General features: G+C 40.7%; 1 protein-coding gene across 1 annotated transcript; it reads left to right on the top strand.

Annotated features, from left to right (window-relative positions):
* The first annotated feature begins 974 nt into the window (after positions 1-974).
* On the top strand, positions 975-27046 carry DYRK4 (dual specificity tyrosine phosphorylation regulated kinase 4). The gene is made up of 14 exons (XM_026868554.1): positions 975-1057; positions 4461-4544; positions 5855-6004; positions 10959-11094; positions 12269-12432; positions 12807-12943; positions 13827-13967; positions 15882-16020; positions 18306-18387; positions 20258-20430; positions 21577-21637; positions 22212-22341; positions 25962-26116; positions 26556-27046. Exons 1-14 carry the CDS (start codon positions 1034-1036, stop codon positions 26789-26791), a joined length of 1812 nt encoding a protein of 603 aa, XP_026724355.1. The 5' UTR covers positions 975-1033; the 3' UTR covers positions 26792-27046.

Genomic DNA, 27046 nt, shown 5'->3' with positions numbered 1-27046 from the left:
GATGGTGCACCTCAGCAATTATATTAGTCGGGGGCATTAAGTGGACCACCATGAATGCTGTGTGTCCTTTGACCACGCTGTGAGAAGCGGTGCTCATTCCAGGAGCATCAGTAAAAGTGGCAGCCTTCTAGAATAGCTTCTGTGGGTGAGCGTGTATTTCTTCTTTGAAAACCCTGGTTTCTGAGTGAAAGTAGAACTATTCCGGGTTGTCAACAGATTTAAGACCAGCAGGGAACATGCCATTCCTTGGCTGTGTGAAGGAGGAGATCACAATGTGTTTTCGATATTCCCCTAAAATGGTGGGGGAATAGGGACGCCTCCATCAGTGCTCCGTCACACATGCGCAACACCCGAAGGAGGGAAAGGAAAGACAGGATGGCAGCTAGGCTCTGTCTCACTATCCACACCCAAATGAGAGCCTCATTATCTCACAGGGCAGAGCAGCTCTGCACTGATGCCAACAGGAACCACAGACCAAGGGGCCACGGTTAGGTCCTCAGTAAATGATGCATAATGTCCCATGAGAAATCAACCCTTGATGTATTAATTTATTTATATTTTCCAGACTGGCAGTCTTGGTGAATAGATTTCACTCACTGTATAGCGAGGTCAGTGTGACAAATTTTGAAAAAAATACAAGTTCAAGTGTTTTTTGGTTTCACAAGCACATGAGCTCAGTGAGAAAGAACAGACTGAGACGGCAAGGAGAACAGCCAATCCTGTTATATTTGTCTTTCTTATTACTGACTTGCCATGATAAATATGGAAAATTATATTTGGCTAGAAGGAGGCTGAGAAAGGGAACAGATGGCCACCAAAAGAATACTAGAGCAGCTAATAGTCACTGGCATATTTCCGGGATGAAAATTTAAATCTGAAACCAAGCAGAAGGGTTATCCATTTTTTTCTGATCAGGGTACTGTGTATGAAACTGATCCTGCTATGCTCTGACTAGATGAAGGTGGGCTTCCTGAAATGCATTCACCGAATGGAATAAACAACCTTTCTCCTGCAGTTAACGGCTCTTGCAGTTATGCTGACAGAAATAGTTGACAAGGTGGGGAAAATGTTTATGTTCCTACTGTATTTTGAGTGACTGAGAGCGCATTTGCTATGGCTTTTCAATATATTGCATGATTTAACACCTACATTGCATTCTCTCTAAGTATTCTACAGGCTTTATTAAGTTTTGAGGATAGAGAGAGCAAAGTGCCCATTTAAATGAAAGGACAATGGAGTCTGTATTTTATATAGCTGTGTATTTAATGATTTCTAAAATGTTAATGCATTTCTGATTTCTGTGGTCAACTGGGTACTGAAAAAAATAAGGTGACATTTTGGGAATTATGAAAACCTGTCCTAGTTTCTAATCTTGCAGAATGCTGTATGCTCAGTACCTAAAACTCCTTAAGACTGCTGACTAGGTAGTCAATGAGGACATTGTTCTGTTTCTTGAGTGGTGATTGGAATTAGCAAGGTAATACATGACTGAAGGGCTGGAATAGCAGGAGATGATAGCTTGGGACTGAAGTGCAATATTGGAGCTGTAGGACAGGCTGGGTGCTGTAGGAGTAGGACAGCCAGAAATGAAATGGAGTGGAATAGTAACAGTTACTGCAGTTTTTCTTTAGTGTGCATCTGCCAGAGTTAAACCAGTCAGAACAGCTCAGCTGTAGATCCCATGCTAGATGTATAGGATTTTGCTAGAGCAGCAGCCGATGGGTCATCTGGATCAAGACCATCAAATAAGTCACTGTGCAGACTAACTGACCAAGCCACCAGCTCTCCGTTCAGCCACCAGCAGGACTGTTGTAGGCACAGATCAGTTTTTCCACTGATAAAAGGTTATGCTATTCACTTACTTAGGGGAATGTTCTGAGGGCTGATCAGTTATTGATTTTAAAGTGTTTTGAATAAATTGCCTGAAGAGCTCTGAAAACTATAAACCCTTAATAAGTAGGTTTTGAGAAAGAGAGACAAAGAGAATCCCAAATTTTCATTATTAAAAAAAAGTCACAGTCATGGGCTGATGGACTGATTTTGCTTTTGCAGTGTAAAAGGAGAAACACCCATCTCAAAATCTTGTTAATCTTTCCCCAGTGAATGGAAGTTAAATGGATTCCGTATCTTGTAGCTCACGTACCTGCTCCCTTAGTTCTTGCTGAGTTTTAAAGACATTTTGTGAATTGTTCATGCTCTGTCAGTAAATAAAATATATTTTGAAATTTATGTTTAGTAATAGAGATGTGACTGCATAGCCTTTTGAAAGTATTGCTAAGATATAAAATGCCACTTTGGAATGAAGACTCTGCAGTCTGTACAGGTATGTGAAGTCCACTGTTTCTTTGGTTTTCAGTGACACCTGTCTGTCTCTGAAATCCTTGCTTTATGTTGACTTGTAGTTAGAAAAGCACAAAGTGGTTAAGAAACTGTCTTTAAATGGAGTGTAATGTTTTCATCAGCTCCAAAAACTGAAAAATAAAACCAGGAGTATAGATGAAGTGTGGGAAAAAAGTACAACATGCACTAGAATTAATAGTTTTATTAAGAGCTGGGTTGATATACCTGGTAGAGTTATGACTGTGGATCCCAGACTCACCTTCGTAACAGATGTGATTCTCCCTTGAAATGCAAGACACATAGTTTGCATGTGAAGTGTTTGTCTGTAGAAATACTCTGGCACTGGCTTTTCCATGGTTCATTTATGTAAATTCACGCTGAAGAATAGTGACCACAAGGATATCTGTTGCACTGGGCACAGTATATCAAGCTCTAGGACATTCATGGGTAGGTTGCAGTAATCCAGTGGTTCTCTTCTGGGGACAGTTGTGGTGGTGGCTCTGGGGATGCTTTGGATTTACAGCACATAATCCCTTCTTACCCCTGGCCAGGTGATCTCCATTTCCAAAGACGGGAATTACTATGTCCTGCAAAGACAGGTCTTAGTACCTTTCCCTTTCCTAATATTCTCTACTCCACAGATATCCATGACCTTTCCTCTCAAACTGACCCAATCACCATAATAAGGCTAACACCAAAGCTGTTGTTCTCAGCTTGTTCTGAATTTGAAGTTTACCCTTTAAACTTGCAGAAGGACTTATTTTTTTGTGTTATTTTTTCTCTTCTTCTCTTTCTTTTTCTTTTAGGCTCAGACAGAGTCCCTGTCAGCATGACTAGGCTGCATCACGGCAGATGTTTTTATGGTACTAGCCAGTACAAAACACATTAAGCATATTCCTCCAGTGTGCAGATATTTTTTTCATGTGGACTAACCAAAGTCCATGACAAAGGTCTCTAAAAAGTGATCCCCTGGCACTGATACTGGTACTGGATAGGCCAAAAGTCATTGCAAAGAGCAAAGACCTTATCATCAGCAGGTGCTCTGCTCATTTAAGACTGTGTGACAGGTACAGGCCATGGAAGCCCTGGCTGCAAAACAGATAAAGAACACCACCATACTGCTTTATTTAAGTATTTTTAATCTGCAGCTCACATCCATAAGATAATTTTGGCTGCAAATTCATTATTTTGAAACTCTAAATTTAAAGGTCCTGAGTCCAAGTACTTCCTTTCCTAGAGAAAATATCGCTGTTCTACAACTTCAGAACTTCTATAGTGGAACTGATGAGTCTGACTGGATAAAGATGATTTTTTGACTCTTGAGTGGAACAACATTATGTCTCAGAGCCCAGGGATGAGGGAGCACTTTTGACCCAACTCAGTAGGGTTCACTCCAGCCTATAGAGCAGAGCTCCAAGCTGCTTTAGCCACAGTTTTCAGTATCTAAGTTGTTGTAAAGACTTCTGCAATTCACTGCAGTCTGTTATCTGACAGAAATGTACAGTGCTACTTATCATGTTTATAAAAAAGCCTGCTGAAAGCATCAGTAAAATCTTAAAAATGACAAGCTGCTTAGCACTTTCCCCATGCTGCTTTTTTTATTATTATTTGTTGTTATCTGCCTATTGGAACAAATTTTCTCTCTATATCTCAGTAAATTTAAACATTGATTTTATTTAAGCACTGTGTTTTTAGAAAATCTGTACCACAAGCTGAATCAGTTTAATGCTGCTATTAACCACGGATGGGCTCACAATCCACCTCGTGAGGCCATTTAAATCTGTCCTTCCAAGCAGACACACTATCAGCTTTCGAGCACGTATTTAGGGATGGCAGAGGCCCCCCTTCCCCTCCGCTGACCACATGGGCATATCAAGCATGCTGAGAGTCATAATAGGCAAATCAAGCTGTCTCTGCACCTGCCCACAAAACAGCTGTTCGACTGGGAGAGGAATTGCTAGAGCGTAGCGTGTTTTCAGCAGCTTTTGTGGTCCTCTCTCATACGCTGTGTTGGCAGAGACATTGCCACAAAGAAACGCAGAAACCATACAGAGATTTCAGGATTCTTATTTTTTTTTTCCCAGAATCATTTTTATTAAAGCATCATTTCATGTTTGCAGTCTTCCCATGTGGATGCATTTTCTCAGTCTCAACTGACTGTTCAAGAGAGAGATCACCTGGGATCTAACAGAGTCTTCCATCAGGTATGTGACTCTTCAACTGACTTTAAAAATATCTGAATGCTTGTTTTGTAAGAGACCCCTTATAACAAATGAATCTGAGCAGAGGGAAGTCCTTTATTCCCTTCCCTCTTCCATTTCCCCTGTAGCTGTACGACTGTCTCAAGTGCCTGTGAGTATTTTGGTTTTGCTAAGCTGTTCAAGTAGCATTTGAGGCATTTCTTCTGCCTAGCCAGTTTTCATGAAAAGTCCATGGGAATCTCAGTTCTAAGGTTTTAAAAACTTTTCCATCGTATTGGAAAAGAAAACTTACTCATTCAAGTTCATTGGAATGAGAGCTTTGCTTCTTTGCTTTTCGAGAAAATATCAAACCTTTACTTTGTTGTCAAAAGCTTGACAAATATGTTTCTGTCCTTCCCCATGACAAAAATGTCACAGGCTTACGTGGGACCTTGTTCTGTGTTTGATAGCGCATAGTTCATCTACTTCATATCTATTTCAAATAATTATTTAACTATTTGCCAAAGAAATAGTCTATCTCCAAATTGATGCTAAGGGTGTGATTTCTCACACTTTTAGATAGCCAAGAATATTAGAGGTCCTAACATTCATAAAGCTGCATCCTTAAATGACTGCCTGTAAAGAAGGAGTTGTATATAACTGTTTTGCAAATAACGAAACGGAGAAATCTAAAGGAAGGACTGATAATCCTGGAGTTTTCAAATGAGTATAAGCATTTCTCTTTTAGTAAAGTTTGTACAGAGCTTGCTTTTTCCTCACTGATGAGGAGAGCAACAGAGGGGCCTAGCCCAAGTGAACTCCATGGGAAATGAGGGGGAAGGAAATATTGAGAAACCAGCGCAGGGAGGATACTCCCACTGTCTCCAGCCCTGGTGTTTGGTAGCAGTCCAGTCCCAATTTCTCTTCCACCACTGGGAATACCTAATGATGTTGCCTGCCATTTATAATTGATGCTTGCTTATTACCCTACGTATGCTTTACTTTCTCTACTCAAAGGAGTCCTGCTGCCTGGTTTCCAAGCCCAACCACCTTTTCCAGCTGAAACAGTCACTGCTCTGATGCTGGATGGAAGTTGTTCTTGTAGGGAAACTTTCCTGCCCTAAAATGTGTCAGGCTGCCTGGACAAACTACTCCTGCCCTTGTTACAACTGGTTGCTGCTAGGGAGTATCTGCTCTTTTCCCCTTCTCCATTAGGTGTCAGAAGTGAACCGTCCACATTTTCCAAGGTTTAAAATCCCTCTGTTATTCGAAGGCGTTGCAGAGAATTTGCTTGCTAGGTCGCTGGGTAATACTGAATTCTGCTTTCTATTTAGAAAGTCAGCCGTGGTGTTCTTTCCCTCCCACATCTGGAAGGTCAAGCAAAGCATGGCTTGGTTGCAGACACTGCAAACCTTTCCCCCCTTGAAAGCAGCCTGCCTCAGATAACAAATAAGAGCTTGCAGCATGTCCTCCCCTCTCTTCAGGTGAGTTATAAAGCTCTTAGGCGTCTTTTGTTTGATTAAACAGCTTCCTTCTAAGTACCGCCAAGAGAGTGTCCGTGACAAAGTCTCACAAGTGTGTTTGCATGTGGGAAGAGAAATAATTTAGCGTCAGCGTTTGCATCAGCTTCTGTTTTCAGCCAGATTTAAAGAGAAAGGGGAAAAAAGCAAGAAGTATAAACAGTAAATTACACCAGTATGGTTGTGTATGTCTCCAGGTATTTTAATGGACACCCAACATCACTGGAATTTTTTTAAGTCATCTTCAGTTTTGGCATTCCTTCTTTTGAATTTTTTACACATCCTGTGTCCACCCTTTGTCTGTACTTTTCTTCCCCTGCTGCTTCTCTCCTCAACATATCGGGGACCCGGACTACTCACCACCACTGCTCTGATCACTCCCTTTTTCACCTTTCTCCTTCAGTGGAGTCTCTTTGTTGAGAGATTTGACAGGTTCCACAGGTCTCTGATATGAAGTCTTTTCAAATCTCTTGCACTGGAAGTCCCCCCCATAAAGAGTTTTATTTGGGAAGTCATAGGTCTTCCCAAATACTTTGATTGTGAAATTGGCAGCTTGCTACTATTACAAATTATTTAATTTGTCTAGGAGGTGTGTGTATCATTGGGTGAAGTGCAAGATGCAAAATAGCATGAATCATGAGGTAGAATGGTTGGTATATAAAATAATTTACATTTTCTTTAAAGCTTAATTCTGTGGCCTTCATAAGTCAAACCTGCACTCAACTCCTACAAAAGTCAATGATTAAGCTTTGCATCTGAAAATGAACCATCCCTCCATTTTATTTTCTGTGAAAAGATTGCAGCCAAGCATTTTACAGAGGTTTGGGGTTTTTTTAAATTCTTTAAATGGAATTTATAGACCTATATAAGAAGCTGTGTAAAGACCAGTAAGGAATCCTTTTGCTTTTGCATTTAGAAATGGCAGGGAACAATAAAAATTTAAATTTAGAAAGCATGATTATGTGCTGTCTGTTCTGGAGACCTTCTTTTTTTTTTTTACCTTTCCTTAGAAATAACACAGCGTTGCTGAATGGGGGGAGCATGGATTGGAATGGGCAAAGTGGAGGTCTCAAACTGGGGCGCAGCAATATAGCGGTAGGGCTGGCCTGTGTCAGCACAGACCTGCACTTGAGCTGTTCAAGTGGTGTCCCTCATACCTGGTTGCCCTGCTTTTGTAGCAGTTATTGAAAAAAAAAGTAGCAAGGTTAGAGGTAAGTATGGGAAAATTATTTCATTTTAAACCAAACCCATTTTCACTAATGTTAACGTTCTTAACCCAAAACCCACAAGCATCAAGAATCATGTATCCATGTGGTACCAGATGGGACTTCTGACAAGGACATGGTGGACTGGGATTGCCCACTGGTTAGTCCATATCACATCGCCTGGATTCTTCTTGACTTGGCAACCATGTGCTGGTTATTGAATATGGCTTTTGTATCCTTCTGACACTGAGAGATGCTGATCTTCTGTGTCTCCATCGTGCCCCACTTCTGGGACTCATCAGGAATTTCTCTAGAGATGAGAAATTATAAATAAATTAAGGAATAATTTAGGTTAGAAGGGACCTCTGGAAGACATCTAGCCCAACTTCCCACTACAAGCAGAGCAAACTTTGAGCAGGTTGCTCAGGGCCTCGTCCATCGGGGTTCTGAATATCCCAAAGGTTGGAGAGTCTGCAGCTTCTCAGGCAACCTGTTGCAATAGTGAACCACTCTCAAGCTAAAAAAATGTTTATCCTAATATCTAATCAGCATTTCCTGTTTTGTAACTTATATCCATTAGCCACTGTACCCATCTTATCTAGAACCATGCACTTCTGAGAAGAGTCTGGTATTTCTCTATACCATCCTGACAAGCAACTAGACAGCAGTAAGATCACTCCTTCCTCTTCTGCAGACTGAGCAGATGTATTCCCTGCAGCCTCTCCTTATACATCATGCACTCCAGGCGCCTGCCCATCCCTTGGCCTCTTCCCTGAATTTGCTCCAGCTGGTCAATGTCTTTCTTGTACTGGGAAACCCCAGATCAGACACAGTACTCCCAGCATGGTCTCACAAATGCTGAACAGGGGAGGAGATGACTTCCCCAACCCTGCTAGCTATCCTCATGCTAACACAACCTGAGATTTGGACTTCTTTGCTACAAGGGCATGCTGCTACCTCATGTTCAGGTTGGTGTCAGGCCCTTCCCTGCAAACCTGCATCCTTTCAGTTGTCCCCTAGCCTGTCCTGTTGCATGGGTATATTGTGTTCCAGGTGCATGACTTAGCATTTGACTTTGTTCACTTTAGAAGATACTCGTAGACCATTTCTCCAGCCTGCTGAAGTCCGTTTGGACAGCAGCCCTGCTATGGTGTGCAGATTTGAAGGTGAACTCATTGTCCAGGTCATTAATAAAGACACTAAACTGTACTGGCCTTAGCATTGCTCCCTGAGGGGTATCACTCATAACCAGTTGCCACTGAGCACAGTCCTTGAACCTGACCATCCAACCAATTTTTCAGTCACGTTATAATCCATTTATCCAGTTCATGTCTCACTCTTCGGGCTTCAAGCATAGAAGATAGAGTGTCACAGGCCCTGATGAAGTCAAAATATATAATGTCCACCACTATTCTTTCATTGACCAAGCCAATCATTTCATCAGAGAAGGCAATCAAGTTGTTCAGACATCATTTGTTCACAACTTATGCTGGCCAATCCATACTGGCTGCTTCAAAGCAACTTCTTGTCTCTCATTTGGTTGGAAATGGTTTCCAAGAGGAATTGTTCCATAGCCCTCCCAGGGACTGAGGTAAGGCTAACTGGTCTGTAGTCTTCTTCTTGCCCTTTTTGAAGGTAGGTGTGATGTCTGCCTTTTCCAAATGGTCAGGAACTGCTCCTGATTGCCATCAACTTTCAAAGATGAGAAACCTGCCTTGCAGTGATGTTGGCCACCTCCTTCCACACCCTCATTCTATCTGGTCCTTCAGACTTAGGTATGTCCAGCTACTTAAGTGGTCCCTAACTATCTTCCTCTGCTGCAGGTAATGCGTCTTTACACAAATACTGCTTCTAGACTCAGGGACTTGGGAGGCCTGAGGGCAAGACTTACCGATGGTCTTTTCCACATCCTTGGTCTCTAGGTCCCAAATTCCACTAGGCAATGGGTTCACATTTCCCTTAGCCTTCCTTTGATTTCTGGTGATGTACTTATAGAAGCTGTTCTTACTGACTTTCACATCCCTTTCTAGCTGCAGTTCCAGCTGAGCTTTGGCTTTCCCAAACATGCCTGCATGTTCAGGTAGTGTCTCTTGCACATAGGCCAGATAACCCATCTACCTTTTTTGTATTCCTTACTATGTTTGTGCCTGGTCAGAAATTCACTTTCCATCCATGTTGGCCTTCAGCAATAATTGCTTAACTTTCTGCATATTAGAATGGAGTATTCTTGTGCTTTAAGGAGACTGGCTTTGAAGCTCAATGAGCTCTCCTGGTTTCCTTTGCCCTTCAGGGTGGTCTTCCGTGGGTTTATGATGAGAAGATCACTGAACAAGCCTAAAGGCGCTTTTCTGAAGACCAGGGTTTGTAATTCTGCTTGTTTCACTCACTTCTACGAGGATTTTAAACTCCACAACCACACGATCACTGCAGCCCTTTCCTTAACCTTCACAGCCTCAACCAATCATTCCTTACATGTGAATAACAGGTCCAGCAGTGCCTCTCAGATCCCTGCATTAACACAGTCCAGATATCTCCTGGAATGTTTTTGCCACTTCAGCAGATACTGAGGTGACTGAATTACCCCATGAGGGCTTTTAGGGTATCAGGGCTTTTAGATTATGATGACTCTTCCTACTTGTGCCTAATTAAACCCCCTCTTTGCTAGGTTAGCAAAGCTCTTTGAAGACACTCTAGCCCTGATTCATGAGATGGATCTTGTTTCTGCTCATCAGTTCTTGTTTCTCATCCTATGTTTGTAGAAGTCATAGCCTTCTCTGTAGCTTCAGCCACGTATTGATCCACTGGATGCATCATCTCCAGCTGAGTCTTTTCCCTTCAGTGAAGGACTGAGAAGAACATGTCCTGGGCCTCCACCCCCTATGTCCTTATCCCAGAGCACACTGTCTTCTGTCTCCTTATCTGGTGTTCTTTTATCTCCAACCCTCCATCATCTCTTCTTGGTTCTGTAGTCTGACCTTTGTTTCCCCATTCTGGGAGCCCAGAGAATCTGCATGTGCTGGGATCTTGACCACCTGCTGATATCAGTGACATCTGTATATCCTTTCTTCTGCAGCTGCTTCCTTCTAGTGCTTTCTCACCCATGCAGACCCATTTATTCCCCACTCATACCAGTCTTGTTTCTGTTATAAGGTGTGTGTGTGTGTGTGTGTGTGTGTGTGTGTGTGTGTGTGTGTGTGCAGACCCGAGCTGCTGACCCTGCAGTTCTGTGGGCTTCACAAGCAATCTCAAGGATTCTAGCGCAACTCTCCAGTGGATGTGCCCACATGGAAATCCAAGATGGATAATGCCTGTTATGCATCTTTCCTGCCCTCTGTACTAATCCATGAGAGTTACTGCAACTTAATCAAACCACAGCAGTTTGTAGCATTTATAGCATGTATTGAATGAACTGGAAGATGAACTTCCTTCTGTTATTTGGAGATTTATCTTTCCATGGTCTAATAGCCTCTAGTGCTATTGGCAGAATTTGCCTAGTCCCCAAGCACACTTGTTCTGTCTCAGCACAAAATTGATGTAGAGATCACTCACTAAATCCAAAATAAGTATCTTGCAGCTTTGTCTTCGGGAATGTAGCATTTTTAATATATTTTTAATATTTTTATATCATTACAGATCAGCTGAATGTTCATAAAGATATCTGAAAACAAAATTTGTGGTTTGAGTTGTTTGTTTGTTTGGTTGGTTTTTGGCAGGAAAATGGAACTCGAGGCAATTTTTCCCAATTTAACCTTCCAGACAGTCTTCCTGAAAGTGATACCAGAGCCCAGACAAAACCATCAGAACTGGAAAGCACCAGCATCAGTGTCAAACTGCCTATGACAGCTTCAGGTAGAATATAACAGAACATGCTAAAAAACCTGGAGTGACAAGCTGCCTGCACAGATAAGGAGGAGTGTATGCAGTCAGGATACTCAGTGACCAAAGGTCCCATGCTAAATGGTCACTGAAATATTTAACAACCATTTTGGAGTACAGGAATATGGATGGGCTCAGGGATATCGAAAATTTCTACTTAGGGATGTATGCAATAGGAGAACACAAATATATAAATGAGAGAACTATGCATTATACAAAATAATATATATTTGTCTGAGATTTCTGACAGGTCATGCAGGTGACAACAATTTCTATTACAGTGATAAAACACTTTTCCCACTTGCTTGCAGCTGTGTCACATTTTTTGTCTATGTGGGCTAAATTGCATTTTGGGAGTTCTCAGATCTAGAAAGTTTCTGGCAGAGTTAATCTATTTTTAGAAGGAGTCTAGGAAAAAAAAAATGTAGCAGCCTTTTGCTTTGAAATTATTAACATCCCTGCATTAGTGGATGAAGATCTGCCACTGTTTAACAAAACACCCACTTGCATGCCTAGAGAACACATTGATTTGTAATGCTACCGTCAGATTATTTATCTAGATTTAAATTATATAAATGGAGGTGTTAGGGTAGCTGAAAGGTTTCTATGCAGGAAGAATCAGGAGGACGGCAGATCTGGACCCCATTTAATTCCTAACCTCCTGCATCTGAACTTCACTTTTTCTATCAGAATAACAACTACTTGGAAGCTTTGGTTAACTAAGGTGTGCTGCCATTTTATAAGTATGACAATCAAACCAATAAAATATTTTTTAAATGTAAGCTATGAAGCTTGCTGAAGCAGACAGACAACAGATGGGATTTTCAAAAACTAGGTATCTTTGCTCAAAATCAAATCATTTTTACCTAAGTTCTCTTGAAAGTCTTGCTGACAGATGATTAATGCTTTGTTGAACACGACACTGTAAGTCAGAAAAAGAAAAAAAAGAAATGTAAATTTATGCAAAATGTCAACACCGTAGAACCATAGAAGTGTCAGTTGGAAGGGACAACCAATGGTCAGCTACTCAGCCTCCTGCTCAAAGTGGCATGCTCTACTATAAAATGGTCCATTGTAAAAGCAATTTGCCATCAGGTTTCTGACATTTTATTGATTTTTGGTTTTATATTCTTGTTTTCTGATTTAGAAGCCTTGAAAAATTTTAGAAACCAGTTAACAGTCTATGAGCAAAAAGAAATTTTCAATTATACAGAGCTATGGTTTCTTGGGCTGGAAGCTAAAAAGATTGAAGGTTTGCCTGAAACCCAGAATAATAATTGTTACGATGATGAGCATGGTTCCTACTTAAAGGTAAGTGGAAAAATTATGGTATTTATTTTCAGCTCGGTAGGTTTGTAGTGATTGCCAACTCTTAAATGATCTATGTGAGATAAATGTTGTTTCTAGAAGATAAATATTCACATAGTGAAAACATCAGTAACAATCACTTTAAAGCTCAGAAGAGAATCCTAAAGAGAGACTCTGCATCTCGTTCAGGATTGGTGCAAGGTAGGTGGATTAATGAAGCCTGCACTTGTTATTTTCTCTGTCACCCTTGTTTAATGTGGACTTCACTTGCTACCAGTCCAGCATCTTGCATAGACGGTAAACTCACACACACATGGACTTTAAAGCCTGATCTTTGTTGTACTATTTGAATCTGAATTATTTGTTTTCTTTTGAAGGTTTTACATGACCATATTGCATATCGATATGAAGTGTTGGAGGTCATTGGGAAAGGGTCATTTGGGCAGGTGGCTAAATGCTTGGATCATAAAACCAATGAATTAGTGGCATTGAAAATAATAAGGAATAAGAAAAGGTGAGACATCTGTTGACTTTATACCAGTACAATCAGCTTTTTGTTATTTAGGTAGCGTAGTGACAATCCAGGATAATGTGAACAAAGCAAAATCAATCCCCCTGTACATCAAGCTTTCATTAAACACAGTGAGAACAGAGTGAGGAAGGGTGATATCAGGCACTCAGAATCGGCCTGGACCCAGGGGAGACACAGTCTGTGAAAGCAGGCACAGTTTTTCCAGACTTACAAAGAGGTGTCTGTATCTGTGACACAGTCAGTACACAGCTCAGGTAACCCACCCTGCATGACCGACACCTGAGAGCCCACATTCCCCCCAAGACTCCAAAACCACAGGAATATGCTGGGAGGCTCCAGTTGCTCATTTTAACGTGAAAAATTCTACACTATGGTCCTAAACAACCCCTTCTTGTTATGTGACTCATTACAAATTTTTAGTTGAGTTTAGCTTGAACCAGAGTCAGTGAAGCAGATGAGAATGAGGTTTTTGCTTCCAGCAAAAGAGTTTTTAGCTATTCTGGTTTTCCCCCTCAGTGAACACTGCATGTAAAGAATGGTCTTCAAAATTGTCTTACTGTGGTAGGTGTGAAATGTGGCCCTGTTCGCGTAAAGAGAAGCATTCCTGTGGACTTTGAAAGCACTGGGATTTTACTGTCTTTACAAGTCAAGATAACTCCTTGTGTTACGTAAGGCCAGTATATTTAGGCTAGGAAACAACCATAATGACTCAAAGTTACAGTAGTTAACAGGAGTGAAGGGTAAATTTTTAGTAATTGTCCCACATGTTGAGTTTACAGTAAGATTGTGGTGTTTGTGGCATTTGTATTTCTAGGAATGCTAGACGGAGTTAATGTTATCATTCCTGTGTCATGTGATATTTCAGATTTCACAGCCAGGCTTTGGTAGAAGTGAAGATCCTTGATGCTCTCCTGAAGAAGGATAAAGATGATACTCACAATATCATCCACATGAAGGAATACTTCTACTTTCGCAATCACTTCTGTATTTCCTTTGAACTGCTGGGGTAAAGTATATTTTCCTCTACAAAATTTTAAGAAGTGTTGTAGATCTTGTGCCTTACAAGCTCTAATTTTTATGTCTTCTTTGGAAGAATTTGCAGCTCTTAATGTTACAAGAAAGGAATAATGTCTAAATACAAACTGCATAACGGAGCCTTCGATCACCGCAGGTGAACTGAAAAAGGCCCTGTTCAGACTTCACACAGACAATGACATGATCCATCCCTTAGTTCCTGTGCTGTGTATTGAAGTCTTCTTCCCTGAAAGACCTGTGGGGAAAAGAGTAAAACAATGAATTCAGGACTGGTAAACATCAGGTTATACAAATATCAGTAATACTAAATAATTTATAAATATAGTTTCTTCTTGCTTTCTATGAACCTGTGCTGCAGGACACATCTTAGGAGGAATTCTGGGGAAATTTTAGAGAAGTCATATTATTCTATTCACCAGCTTCCTTGTAATCAGGGCATCAAACTGGAATTATGAAGGTTGCCCACAGTTCCCCATCCCTTAAAGTAAAGCCCCATTGCTGCGTGTATTATAGTCCTTGATGAAGATTCATCATCGTATGAAAAGCTTGATCTCAAAGAGACCTGAATTCATTCTGTTGCTGCATATGAGTCTATTACACACAGGGATAAGAGCTGACTCCTTTCCAGAGAAGACACAGACCAACCTTTTCAGAAAGCTGCTGTGGAAACTTGAGGGAAAACATTCATGGGATAGCCGCTATGTTCAGCTCTTTACGGAGGAGTTGGAGACTGGTTGCGAAATTTTTATTGCTTCTAAAATATAGTGAAAACTGCTTAATTTGTGAACTTTCTTCTCTGTCAAGTCCTGGTAATTTAATTTACTTCTGAAGGAATGGGCCTTGCCCGGCACCATGCACACGTGGGGCAGGCAGGAAGGTGAAGTTGTTTATGTCCTCGCAGACACGTGGGGTCCCGCTGAGGACGCCTCTTGAGATGGTACTGCCTGTGCCTTCAATCCCTTTGATAGCCACCATCCCCGCGGCCGTTTCCTCCTCCAAAGAATCACCACATCAAGCACTCAGTACTTGCTGGGGCGCAGCCCAGGCCGGGAGCTCCCCAGGGCTCTGGCACCCAGCACTATGGGGGCTGCCTCGGGCCTGGCAGCGCAGGGCCTGGTGGGCAGGAGCAGAGCAGCTGGGGGGCACTGGGGCAGCCCCAGCCCTGGGTGCGGGGACATAGGCCTGCGGGTGGGACCGTCTTGGTGTGGTGTAGCTGGAGCGAAGGCTGATGGCCCCGGGGGCTGGCATGGGGCCCTGGGCAGGGCCATCAGGGCTGGTGGTGCCCTTGGGGTCTCTGGGAAGCCTTCACATGTTGCCAGCCATGCTTGGCAGAAGTTAGCAACATCATTTAATGCTTTACTGGAAGGAGCTAAGATATGATGGTGACAGGAGGGAAATAAAAACCTAACGAGACCTGAATTTATGGGGGTATTCATCTAGAAAGATTTACTGCTGATTAGAGACTCTTTAGATGAAAAGGATTTACGCCAAGTGCCAAAGCAAAGACAAATGTGAGTGAGAGAAGACTGAGGAGAATTTATTTCTCTCAGTTCCTGAATGATAGTTGCTCTTGGTGAAAATCAGCACAGCTGCGTAATGCAGCACTGAATTTAGGAAGCAAGCAAGTCCTCTGACATTATGTCTTCTTTAGATCTGGAGGCTCAGGGAGAGGTTTGTGCATATTACATGCAGAAAAGCATTCTCATTGAAGAAAATAGCGAAGTCATTTTCTTCTGCATGAGTCCTCCCTCATGCAGGAAGACAGGCTAAATACTGCCTTAATGCACTGTAAACTAATCATGCCTTTAAAAATAAGTTCCCTAATCTCCTTTCCGCTTTCTGTCTTCTTCTTCTTCTTCTTCTTCCACCCCCACAACCCCCGCAGAATAAATTTGTATGAGCTCATCAAAAAGAACAACTTCCAAGGGTTCAGTTTGTCTTTAATTCGACACTTCACTCAGTGTGTGCTGAGATGTTTACAAGTGCTCTACCAGGAAAGAATCATTCACTGTGATCTGAAGCCTGTAAGTACAGTCATTTCATAACCTGTTACCCTGTACACAGTACATCAGCTTCATCCCATCCTGATTGATCGAGAGGAACTCTCAGAAGAATCCTTAAAACCCAGTAGAGTATTTGTACAGAAGCTAGAGTTTATTTCAGACTGGATTAGCACTAGAGTCAAGTGATCCTTTCCATTGATTCAGTTCATTCACTGCATTATTACAGAAGATTATCTGGTTGCCAAAATGTGTGCAGATATTAATCAGATTCGGGTAATGGCTTTCTGCTTAAAGAAAGAAAAAGTTACTTGTGAAATTAAGTATTTCAATATGAGGGACTTTATAATGCAAGGAAATATTCACAGGGCAGCCTGTTTCAGGTTATCCTGTTAAGTGTATTTAATTTCATATGCATAAGTATAAAATTAAGTAGCCTAGTAAATGACAAAGCAATTCTATAGTACAGTGTTTAGGGTGCTCACCTGTTTCTAGAGGAAGTGTGATCCAATTCCTGCTGCTATATCTGCTAAGCATTCATGCTAGGTGAAACATTTTAATTCTCCGTAAGCTCCAATCTTACATTTCTGTAATTTTCTGAGATTTCTGAAGTATTTTAATTCTATTTTCATTTCAGGTGAACGTTTCTCTTGATTTCTTCTTCAAAACCGCAAATGAACCAATAAATAAATAAATAAATCCACCCTCAAGTAAAAAACACTAAGGATGACATTCTGGTCTCACTTTGCTTAATGTATCCTGACTCAGAAGTCTGAAGAGTCACATACTGTCTGTACCCATTGTCTTGCCAACATCTTTGCCAGACCAATTTGCAGTGAGAAGTGAGGTTTGCAAGATAACCAAAATATCTTAATGAGAAACACTTAGTCCAATGGGAAATCTGTTTCCAGGCAGCCACTGACAAGGAACGAGGTTGGCAAGATCAATGCGTGTAATCTGTATTTAGAGTAACACATTAGTGAACATTTAGGGAGTTAACTAAAAGATCATTTTCTTCTCATTCTACAGTTGTAGAGTTTCATGAATTTGATTTATGTTGCCTGAAACTCACATCTGTTATTCCATCTGCCTCCATGATATTTCTCGACATAAGGTGGAGTATGGAGTTTCTCTGGACTTAATGCTAGGTAATCACTTCCCCCAGAACCTGATTTTGCAGTTAATCAGCTCTCTTGCATTGTGAGAGATTCAGCATTAGAGACAGAGTCCTACCATGAGCATGAAGGGATAGCTAGCTGCAGAGAGAGGATGCTTCTTCCCATAACAGGACCAAGGACCCCTGGGTAGTGGAAGTCAATCTCTGCCTTGACTTTCAGCAGTAGCAGCTTCTCTCTCCTGTCACACACAGTATTTCCTTACGAGTCCACTAATTACCCAAGTAACTTCTTTGTCATTATTTGGCATCAACCTGGGAACTGCTCAGTCTCTCAAAGCTTTTATACATAATCACTTTAAAACTGGTCAGTAAAGGTAGCCATATCTCTGCCGAGAAGCAGAGAAGACTCTATGTTTGGAAAGGAAATCAGAGGAAATCCTTGATTTAGGTAGATTTTTGATGAGGATAAAATTCAACTCTGCTGAAGAGAACTAATAGGTTATGTTTACTCATCAGTGCAAATATTCCTGAGATAGCTGTTTAAGAATTACTTCTCAATCTGGAGTTGTAGGCACACAGTGCTGTACTCATCAGCACCCAGCTAATAATCCAGAGTACCCTATCATTTCTGTTCATCACTACGGTGGGATCTCCGCATCCCACTGTTGTGAGGTGGAGGGAGGCGTGCTTACAGAGAGTCTGCAGGAAGTTGAAAACAGTGGAGAGGAGAACTGTGAAGTACAACTCATTCATGTGGCAGGGACTTTCTGTGGTTACAAAAGGATGGTTCCAGTTAATTTAGCGCAGCATGCAACCAGGTGCCAGTGAGCAACAATGAGTTTTGGGGAAGTCACCCTGCTCACATGGCAGCATTCTCACTGGAGGGTGCCCTGATAACACCACACACTGCACAGGGCAGTGGCCTGGATTGTGTGTGAGGGACTATTGCCCCTGTCTAGCCAACCTTCAAACTGGGTACCTTTACAAATCTCCCCTCTGCTTTGGTTAATTGCACATTATTGGATGCCTACTCGTGTTAGCAAATGCATTCCCAAGGAAGTTGTAGTTTGAAGCTTTTATTACGCAGGTAAGTGTAAACCCACTGTGTTATGCATTGCTTATTTTCCAAAGTGTTCACTAACCTAATGTGGTGTTAAAACCCTTTTTTTCCCTGTGATTTTTTTCTCTTTAGGAGAACATATTATTATATCACAAAGGCCAAGGTTCAGTTAAAGTTATTGATTTTGGATCAAGCTGCTATGAACACCAAAGAGGTTTGCAGAAAAGTCAAGTTGATGTAATTTTCTTAATAAGCTTTCTTGATTTAAATAATGTGGAAAAAACTATTTCTTTGATTGAGCTAATATAGTGACCTGTGCCCCTAGAATCTGCTGAACTGTCCAGCCAATGGTTGTGGAACAAATACTGGTAGGAGACAAGTAAGCTATTACCATGCTTTTTCTTTGTCCCAAGCCTGATCAGCTCCTCTACTTCTGTTGAAATCAGAACTGCATTTGCAAGAGTGGCTAGCTGAAATAAGCCTATGAGGATAATCCCAAAACTTCACTTAGCAAGGAGCTTATCGGGTCCAGAGAGCCTTTCTCAGTGGGATGGTTAAATTATAATTGGTACTTTTGGGATGAACACAATGCAGGGAATGGGAACTAAGCTTTAAGTTTAGAAAGCCTTAGGTTTTATTTTTGCTCTATGAAAGATTTAAGTAGCATGTGCAGGAGATAACAAGAACAAAATTTGTAAAGGAGAAATGATTGTATAAAATTCACCTAATGATAAATCTTAATGTTAACAGACATATTGTAAAGCAGTAGTGATATCATCATCAGGAGAATGCAAGTATCATCTGTTAAAAAAAACCCTCACAACAACAAAAAACAAAACCCAAGAAAGAAATCTGCACTGCATTTTATTAAGTTCAAAACCCAAAACTAATCTTAAATGGCTCATATTTTTCCTATGAAAGCCTGATATTTAAGCTGAGCCCAAACCCATTCCTTTATGTTTTGGGATTCAGACCATTAGATTTATATCCCAGTTTTGGAGGAGTGCATAAAAATTTTAGGTTTGCCCATGTTTGAGAGAACATAATGTTCTGTTCAAGTGTTAGGTCAGTGGTTGGACTGGATGATCTTCAAGGTCTTTTCCAACCCAGATGATTCTGTGATTTTGAGAAGCAGCCTGAAATATTTGTGAAGAGTAACATATTGAAACACAAAACAAGTGAAAAGAAAGATGGAGCATGGCTGAGGAGACTCTGCCAGCTGAAACAAGAATTGGTACAATCCTCAAAGTGGTACAGGATTAGAGAGTAGAAAACAATAAGTCAGCTATTTATTTGTGACACAAATTACAAAAAGCAGACAACAACTCTGCAGTTGGTCAAATGCCCAAGGGCACAGATTGCCACCACAGGTATTCTTTAGCTGTACAGATTTGGTGAAAATCACATGCTGTGCAGCACTTACTTTTCAGGGTGCTTTACTTCCTGAAAGATTTTGAATATGTGGGGATATGAAGAAGTGCAGGAATATAAACAAAGTGGCCATAAGATAGATAGGAACAAGAAAATAACAGAGCTTGCACAATGTAATTATGTTCAGTTGTCTGAATGACAAGAGGTAAAAGAATTGGTCTTCTCACTGTGATGAATCCCAGACATGAAATGAGATAGATCTCTTGACATCTGCTGTGGGGCTATAATGCATGAATAGGGAAATCAGAAGGCAGTAGGAGGTGTACCCTAGGTGTCAGTGAAACCGATATTTCCTACAGTCCAAGCCTGTGATAATGAAGAACTGTTGATTGATGCAAGAGGAAGACCTCCATAGAGGAAAATGAACATGGAGTAAGCTGAATCATAGAATTAGTAGAATAATTTCTTTCAGTGAATCTTGCTGAAGAACAATTTTCAAATAGAACAGTGGAAAACATACCACCCATTGATTTTAGGATGGGATTAGAAAAGGTTGTCAGGGCCTGTGTGAGCAATTTCTTAATGTCAGCTAATGGACAGAGTAGATATATGATGTCTGAACATGTATTTCACTTTTCTCTGAAATCTGGAATCCACAGTTCTGTCCCAATTATGATATTTTGCTTCTTGTCTAATTTTCTGTTTTGATATAGTGTACACCTATGTTCAGAGCCGGTTTTATCGCTCACCTGAAGTGATTCTTGGTCACCCTTATGCTATGGCTGTTGATATGTGGAGCTTAGGCTGTATCATAGCTGAGCTTTACACAGGCTACCCACTATTTCCAGGGGAAAATGAAGTTGACCAACTTGCCTGCATCATGGAGGTAACTTTTGGGATTGTCTTTTGAATTGCATACTCATTTGATAAACTACACTGCCAGCAACAAAGAGAAATCTCAAGAGATACTGAAATTTAATTGGCTATGGGCTGGCCTTTTAGAGGGGGGTTTTTACAGCCAAAGGGCTCTATGAGAGGACGGGTTCCAATGCAAAACTATTATTTCTCATGTGCCAAACACTGCTCTGCACACTCGTTGTCTTGCTTCTGAAGGAAACATGTTTAACCTGGTCAGAATTTGTATGGAGAAGTTAGAACAGAAGCATATCTAAGGGGAAGGAAAAGCAATCCAAACTATAACATGCTCCTCTTTTCTTAGAAATCAACTATGTGTTGGCTGAATCAGATCTCCTTAGTCCAAACTCCTGCTGAGAGATATTTTTGCTAACATTTGAGTAGTCAGCTGTGGCTTCGTCTAGAAAATCTTGAAAACCTCAAAGGCTTGAGTAAAAACCCACCAGGTGCCTGGCTCAAGTGCTGCTCTACACTCCTGGTGAAAAAGTTTTTTCTCAAAGTCACCCTACACTCCTCAAAGCACGATTTGTGGATGTTGCCCCTTCTTGCACTGTCTGCAACTACCAAAGAATTTGGTTCTATCATCTGTGCAAGTGTTTTTCAAAGAGTTTTATGAATGTACTGTGACATCTCCTGCCTCAGATCACCTACCCAGTGCGAATGTTAGAATAGGTGCAAAACTGACCCATGAAAGCAAGTTACTTAGTTACTCCATACCAATCACTAAACTGCAACCTGATGTTGAACTCAGCCCAAATTCTGATCCTTCTAGTGCCATGTTAGTCTGTACAAGATTTCTCAAAGACAGCATCTCTCCATATGGTCTCCTCCAACAGCCGTCATTAACAGAGGTGCTTGTTCTTAGAGCTTTCTGTGGTAGTGAAGTTCCCAGTGTCATCCTTCATGAGATCACATTTTCTGTGTGCAGACATCTCGAAGGACTCCCTCAATTCCTTCCACAATAAATAGCACAAGAGGAAATGTTGTAGACATTTCACCGTAAATTGCGACATTCAACTTCTTTTCAAATGAAGGATGAATTACCACATCTCTCTTGATGGCTATGTATCTTTATGAAATGAGAAGTAACTCTATGAATTCATTTTCTATGTTGAAGGTATTGGGTCTCCCACCAGCTGATTTTATCCAGGCTGCATCAAGGAAGCGAACGTTCTTTGGTAACTGCTTCTGATGGTTTGTCCTTGCTGGATTCCTTCCCTGCTAGTTAACCACTTAATAGTGCTATTATAGTTACTAGTGCTGGTAGAGAGTATGGTCAGAGAACCTTAGCTGCTTCTTAGCTGATAAAACTTCTATCAGGCAGAGGTATTGAGGAGAAGCAAAAGGGTAACATGAGACCTACAAATTAACCTGGTGCTGTGCTTTTCATGTCCTATGGGCCTCTCATTAACAAGGCAATAGGGAAGGGATCGGAAAATGCATTTCACTGTTACTCCTTAAAAATACTATTGCTAAAAAGAACACAGTAGGCTTTGGGAACTAAGTTACATTAAGTTCATTCCTCTGTGTATAATTTGGTTAGGAAATTACACAAAAGAACAAAAAACAGAGTGTAGGATGCAGTCCCTAGGATGTAGCTAATATTGTTTGCCACAAAGCTGGCAGACTATCAGCCCAACAGGGCAAAACCACAGTTAGTGGGATGGATATGGGTACCATTTTTGTAAATCTCTTAAATATTTGGTGAGGATTTTTAGCATAATTTGTTGAGCATGTCTTTATTTTTTTAAGATTCCAAAGGTTTTCCTAAAACCATAACTAACAGCAAGGGGAAAAAGAGATGCCCAGACTCCAAGGATCTAAGCACAGTGCTGAAAACCCATGATGCTGGTTTCCTGGACTTTCTGAAAGGATGTCTAATGTGAGTTCATAGATGTTTTGACTTACATGCAGCAGGCTAGTTTTGACTTTCACTTTTCCTGTGCCTTTAAAATCTTTGTATCTTTTGGGGGTTTTTGGTGGGGTGTTGTTTGGTTTTGTTTTTTGGGTTGGTTTTTTTTTTGTGTGTGTGTGTTTTTTGTTTGTTTGTTTGTTTTTGTTTTTTGTTTTCCCACATGGTAGTATTTGGATAACTATTATTATTCACAGCTTATTGAAGGGAGAAATAATTGCACAGAAACACTGTATGGGATTAGTCCAAGGTACAAAAAGAAAGCTGACACCATCATGTCCAAAAGCAGATCTTCTGCTGCTAGAGACTAAACTCTAAAAGCAATGATTTTTACCCATTGAGGCTTTTGTATTAAATCCTTTCTGATAAAAAGGTTCATTCAGGTAACATAGATAATGGTAATGCACTGTCCTAAGGCTGTGCACATCTGGAGATCAAAGCTTGGTTTGGGATTTAAATCTAACACCCTCTTTGGTGGGAAGAAAGTCTTCCAGTTTCCTCCAGCAGGAGTTATATTTGGAGGCGACTTAACTGGCTGGAATCTCTTGACTGTATTTTCTGTGCTGGGCCTTGGAAAAGGCAATTGGGTGATACACTGTGGTATATGTATGAAAACAGTTCTGCTGCTTCAAATATCTGCTTACAAAGATCTTGCTCTCTGCATGCACGTTCCCTTGGGTGAGATTAGACTCTTTCTAGTTCAAATACACCATATGTGACCCCTTAGCAGAGGAGAAAAAGGCAAAGTACATTCAGCCGTGTCTCCACCTCAGCATCAATGGTATGTTTGCCTGCTTCTTATTTACTGGGGTAATTAGCAAGGAGAATTACTCAGGACAGTTACCACAGTGTTACCTTGTAGTTTGCGTGCTGATTTAAACCCTTTTTCTCCTTATCATAGTTATACTTATTTTTCATTGACAGCAGTCACATTGCATGTTTCAAGAATTATTTGATGGACTATTTGTCCATTCTCTTGGATTGGAATAGATTTTTATAAATCACTGGAGTTCAGAACATGAGAAGAGTATTAATATGGCTCAGATCCTGTCACTTCTAGGATAAAATGTTGACTTTACTCCAGTCAAGGATTTTGCTGCTGAATACCTAGTGTGACAAGTGGTCCACAGCTGTTTTCTTAAAGGAAAGTGATGATTTGCAAATTTTTGTCAACTGCTGAATACAAATAACATGTAATTGTTAAGTCTTCACACAAGGTAGAAATCCCACACATTCACTATGCCAGGAACTTTTTACCTAATATCACAGAATACTTCAGGTTGGAAGCAACCTCTGGAAGTCGTCTAGCCCACTCTCCCACTCAAAGCAGGACAAATTTGGCACAGGTTGCTTAGGACCTTGTCCAGTTGGGTTCTGAGTATCTCCAGAGAGGGAGATCTACAGCCTCTTGGGGCAACCTGTTCCAGCAGCAAGCCACACTCACGGTGAGACTGTCAGTGGCAAAGCGTCTATATGTTTGTGTGGGGAAAGAGAGATGTGGTTTAGTGTCACCAGCATATCATGTGTTACCACAAAGTAAACGGAACTTTTAAATAAATGAAGTAATGTGGGAGAAGCAAACTATTTCATGGCTCAAACATGGTCTCTTCCGAGGTGGTCAGGTCACTAAGCATTTTACAGGGTGGGACTCCATGGGCCCTGCTGATAGGAGATGTCATTTTACTAAGAGGTGTTTTTTCTTGGGAGATGGTTACTAATGAGGTTTTACTCGTCTATCAAACTAAAAGACTGAGCATGCAGGAACAAACTTTTGTCTGGTTGCCTTAAATACTGACCTTTTGCATAGACACAGGGAGGCTTTTGGCGGGAGCTTGGATCCTATTTCATATGGTGTAATGGCAGCAGAAGCTGGTTCCATAACTTTTCCAGTGTTACCTGTATCTTACATAAGGCTAATATTTTGTGTCTTCTTAGCACTGACTGTAAGTTTCTTTCTAGCAGTTCAGTAGTATTTTCCTAAAGAAATACAAGCTAAGTTGTGGTTACATGATGAAAAAAAAAAAAAAAAGTCATCCCTCTCTGTTTCACAGGAAGGTTGCTTTTAATGTTCTCTGTTTTCTAAACCTTTATGAATCGTTGATCATTTGGGTTGCTGGCTGAATCAGAATATTCAGAAAATAATTTCAGTGAAGCAAAAAAACCCTGTAAACAAGACGTTTCAGGTCACACAGGAAAAAATACTATGTGTTGGGAGTCCTTAAATTTTCAAAGGAATGGAGTTAGGTTTGAAATGAAAACTCTTTTTGAGACAAAAAGGATTGAACTATCTTGTCTTTTTCAGTCGCTAATCAGTGTCCTAAGTGGCCTGAATCATTTGCCATGACTTCACAAATACTTTTGTTCGACTTGTATACACTTGTTTTGCGGATGAAAACATCAGACTCCCCCCCTCAAAAAAATCACTCAGCTCTTGTTATGACAAAAATCTGTTTGTTTTTCTACATTATTTCTGTACAGTTCTGGATGGCACTGAGATTAAAACAAAATGGTCTGCAGCTGATGTAGAGATTACCAACAGAGACATTAGGACTGGTTTGAATGCAGTATGAATGGAAATGTATGTGTGTTTGAGCACTGGAAGAAACAGGGGTTGAAAGAATGAGATATATTGGTAACAAAGGACACTGCTCCCACTTGTAAAACTGGGGAGTGTGTTGTCTGTGTCACTACCAGGAAGCCTGCACCCTGGTGAAAAATCTCAAAGCTCACAGCAATTGCATGGCAACAAGGTTGAAGAATATCACATATGCTGTCCATTTTCCTGTTAGCCCGAAAAGAAAACAAACATATATTCCAAAATACATGGAAAACCAGACCATGAGTAGCTACCTTGTCTAACATTTATGGGGACTGATGCCAGCAAGGTTCTGATCTGAAGGACCATGCCCAAACACCAGGTGACTCCTAAAGGATATAAAAGATCCATCTAAAAACTAGTACATCATCACCAATCAAGAAGATCTCCAGAGATGTGATGAGGACTCAGTAGCTGACAACCCTTGTCCTTTGTGTGACACACAAGTGGTCTTGGCCGAAACACTTGGTACTTGTGAGTATGTGTGTGTGAGAACTGAGTGAATGAAACCTGTGAGAGGATAAAGTCAATGTACAGATTTTGCAAAAAAACTCACCTTTCATTTCCATATGAGTTTTGTAACACTAAGTTTCTACAGTAGTTTCAGGTGCAGTTAAATTAGGGAAGACATATCTTTTAATTAATTACCCTACATCTCGTTTATGTTCCCTTTCTGGGAGCTTTCATTAACAGGATGTGAAAACTTGAAACAAATTTTCAGTACGGTCCCTACCCTAATAACACCATGAGCTGAACATTAAAAATGGTTTGATGCTGCAGAGGGTTTGATCAACAAAGCACACAGTGCTGAAGTAAATAAAAAGTTTCAAAGGATGGAGAAGATCACATAAGATTTTTCCTTGTTTTCAGTTAAAATTTGTTTCAAAAATTGTCCTCGTGACCTGACTTTCTGAAGACAATACTGAATCTTTTGGCTTAAACTACTTTTCAGTTAGAAGTAGTTGAATAACTATTTGTCTACCATGGATTTAAGGTGGGAACCTGCCCTGCGCATGACTCCCGACGAAGCAATGAAGCATGCATGGATCCAGGAACCAAAAATATACAGAGCAAAACAGAAAACACAGACTTCAAGGAAGATGAGTGATGGCTCTTTCTCTACACCGGAAAATAAAAAAGAAAATATTCGTAAGCATGTGCTACCTGGGGAACTAACTGCATTTATATTAGTGTTGGGTATTTCTTTATATTTAATATCATCTGTCTGAAGTAAGGTGAGGTGATAGTACACAGTGTGCAGATAATGGATGGTCACTGGAATGTGGTGGATAGAGACAGTCTTTCACTTCTGTAGAAATGCATTACTTACGTTTTATAGCAGCTGCCATCAAGAAGATTGGCAGTACTAAAGATTCACATAGACAGCAAAATAGTTATGGTATCTGACACCACGCCACAGCGCACTTTCCTTTCAGAACAAAAGAACGTATCAATGGGGGTTGTAAGAATCCAGAGAGAATTTTCAACTGGTTTTTTTTTTTTTTGGTGAATTTGTGGTGATCGCGTGTTTATCTGCTGCTAAGAGTCTGCTGTCTTACCCTATATTTTTATTTATTTATTATTACAGAAAATATCTGGAAAGATACGCCTGACAAAGTGAGAAGTGAACTGGACGAAAGACTGACTCCCCCTGTGCCCTCCACAGGCACAACAGAAAACCATGTGCAGAACACAAGGCAACATGTTATCCCAGAGAAACACTTGGAAAGCCAAATTGAAAAGCCTATAAAAAAGGAACAAGCAGAACACAGTGGCGAAACAGCTCTTCCAAAAAATTCTCTTTTTTTCCCACCAATTAAGTAATACACGGCACAAGCGATGATTGGCTCTGTTGCATACCTGGTATGTTTTGTAGGTATTACTTGTACTCAGGAATATAAGCTGTAATCTGTCTGTACATGGGCTGTGCACATTGTAAGTATATGTAATGTTCACTTTACCCTGAAATGGTCCAGGCAACCAAAACAGAATTTGAAAACCGTTCTTTTTCCTCATCTACATCCTTGTGATCAGAGATCCTTCACAACCAGCAGCAATAAAATGGAGATTGTACAGGTG

Source organism: Athene cunicularia, assembly GCF_003259725.1.
Source record: "Athene cunicularia isolate RWA chromosome 1 unlocalized genomic scaffold, athCun1 chr1_part2, whole genome shotgun sequence".
Lineage (NCBI taxonomy): Eukaryota > Metazoa > Chordata > Aves > Strigiformes > Strigidae > Athene > Athene cunicularia.
Note: the sequence above shows the minus strand (reverse complement) of the source record. Positions and strands in the feature narration are given on the sequence as shown.

Excerpts from the sequence above, each read along its gene's own strand:
- DYRK4 (XM_026868554.1), top strand. The coding sequence starts at position 1,034 with ATGCTGACAGAAATAGTTGACAAG. Across the intron at positions 11,095-12,268 it reads ACTGCCTATGACAGCTTCAG|AAGCCTTGAAAAATTTTAGA; the intron begins GTAGAATATAAC and ends TTTCTGATTTAG. Across the intron at positions 18,388-20,257 it reads CTGCTATGAACACCAAAGAG|TGTACACCTATGTTCAGAGC; the intron begins GTTTGCAGAAAA and ends GTTTTGATATAG.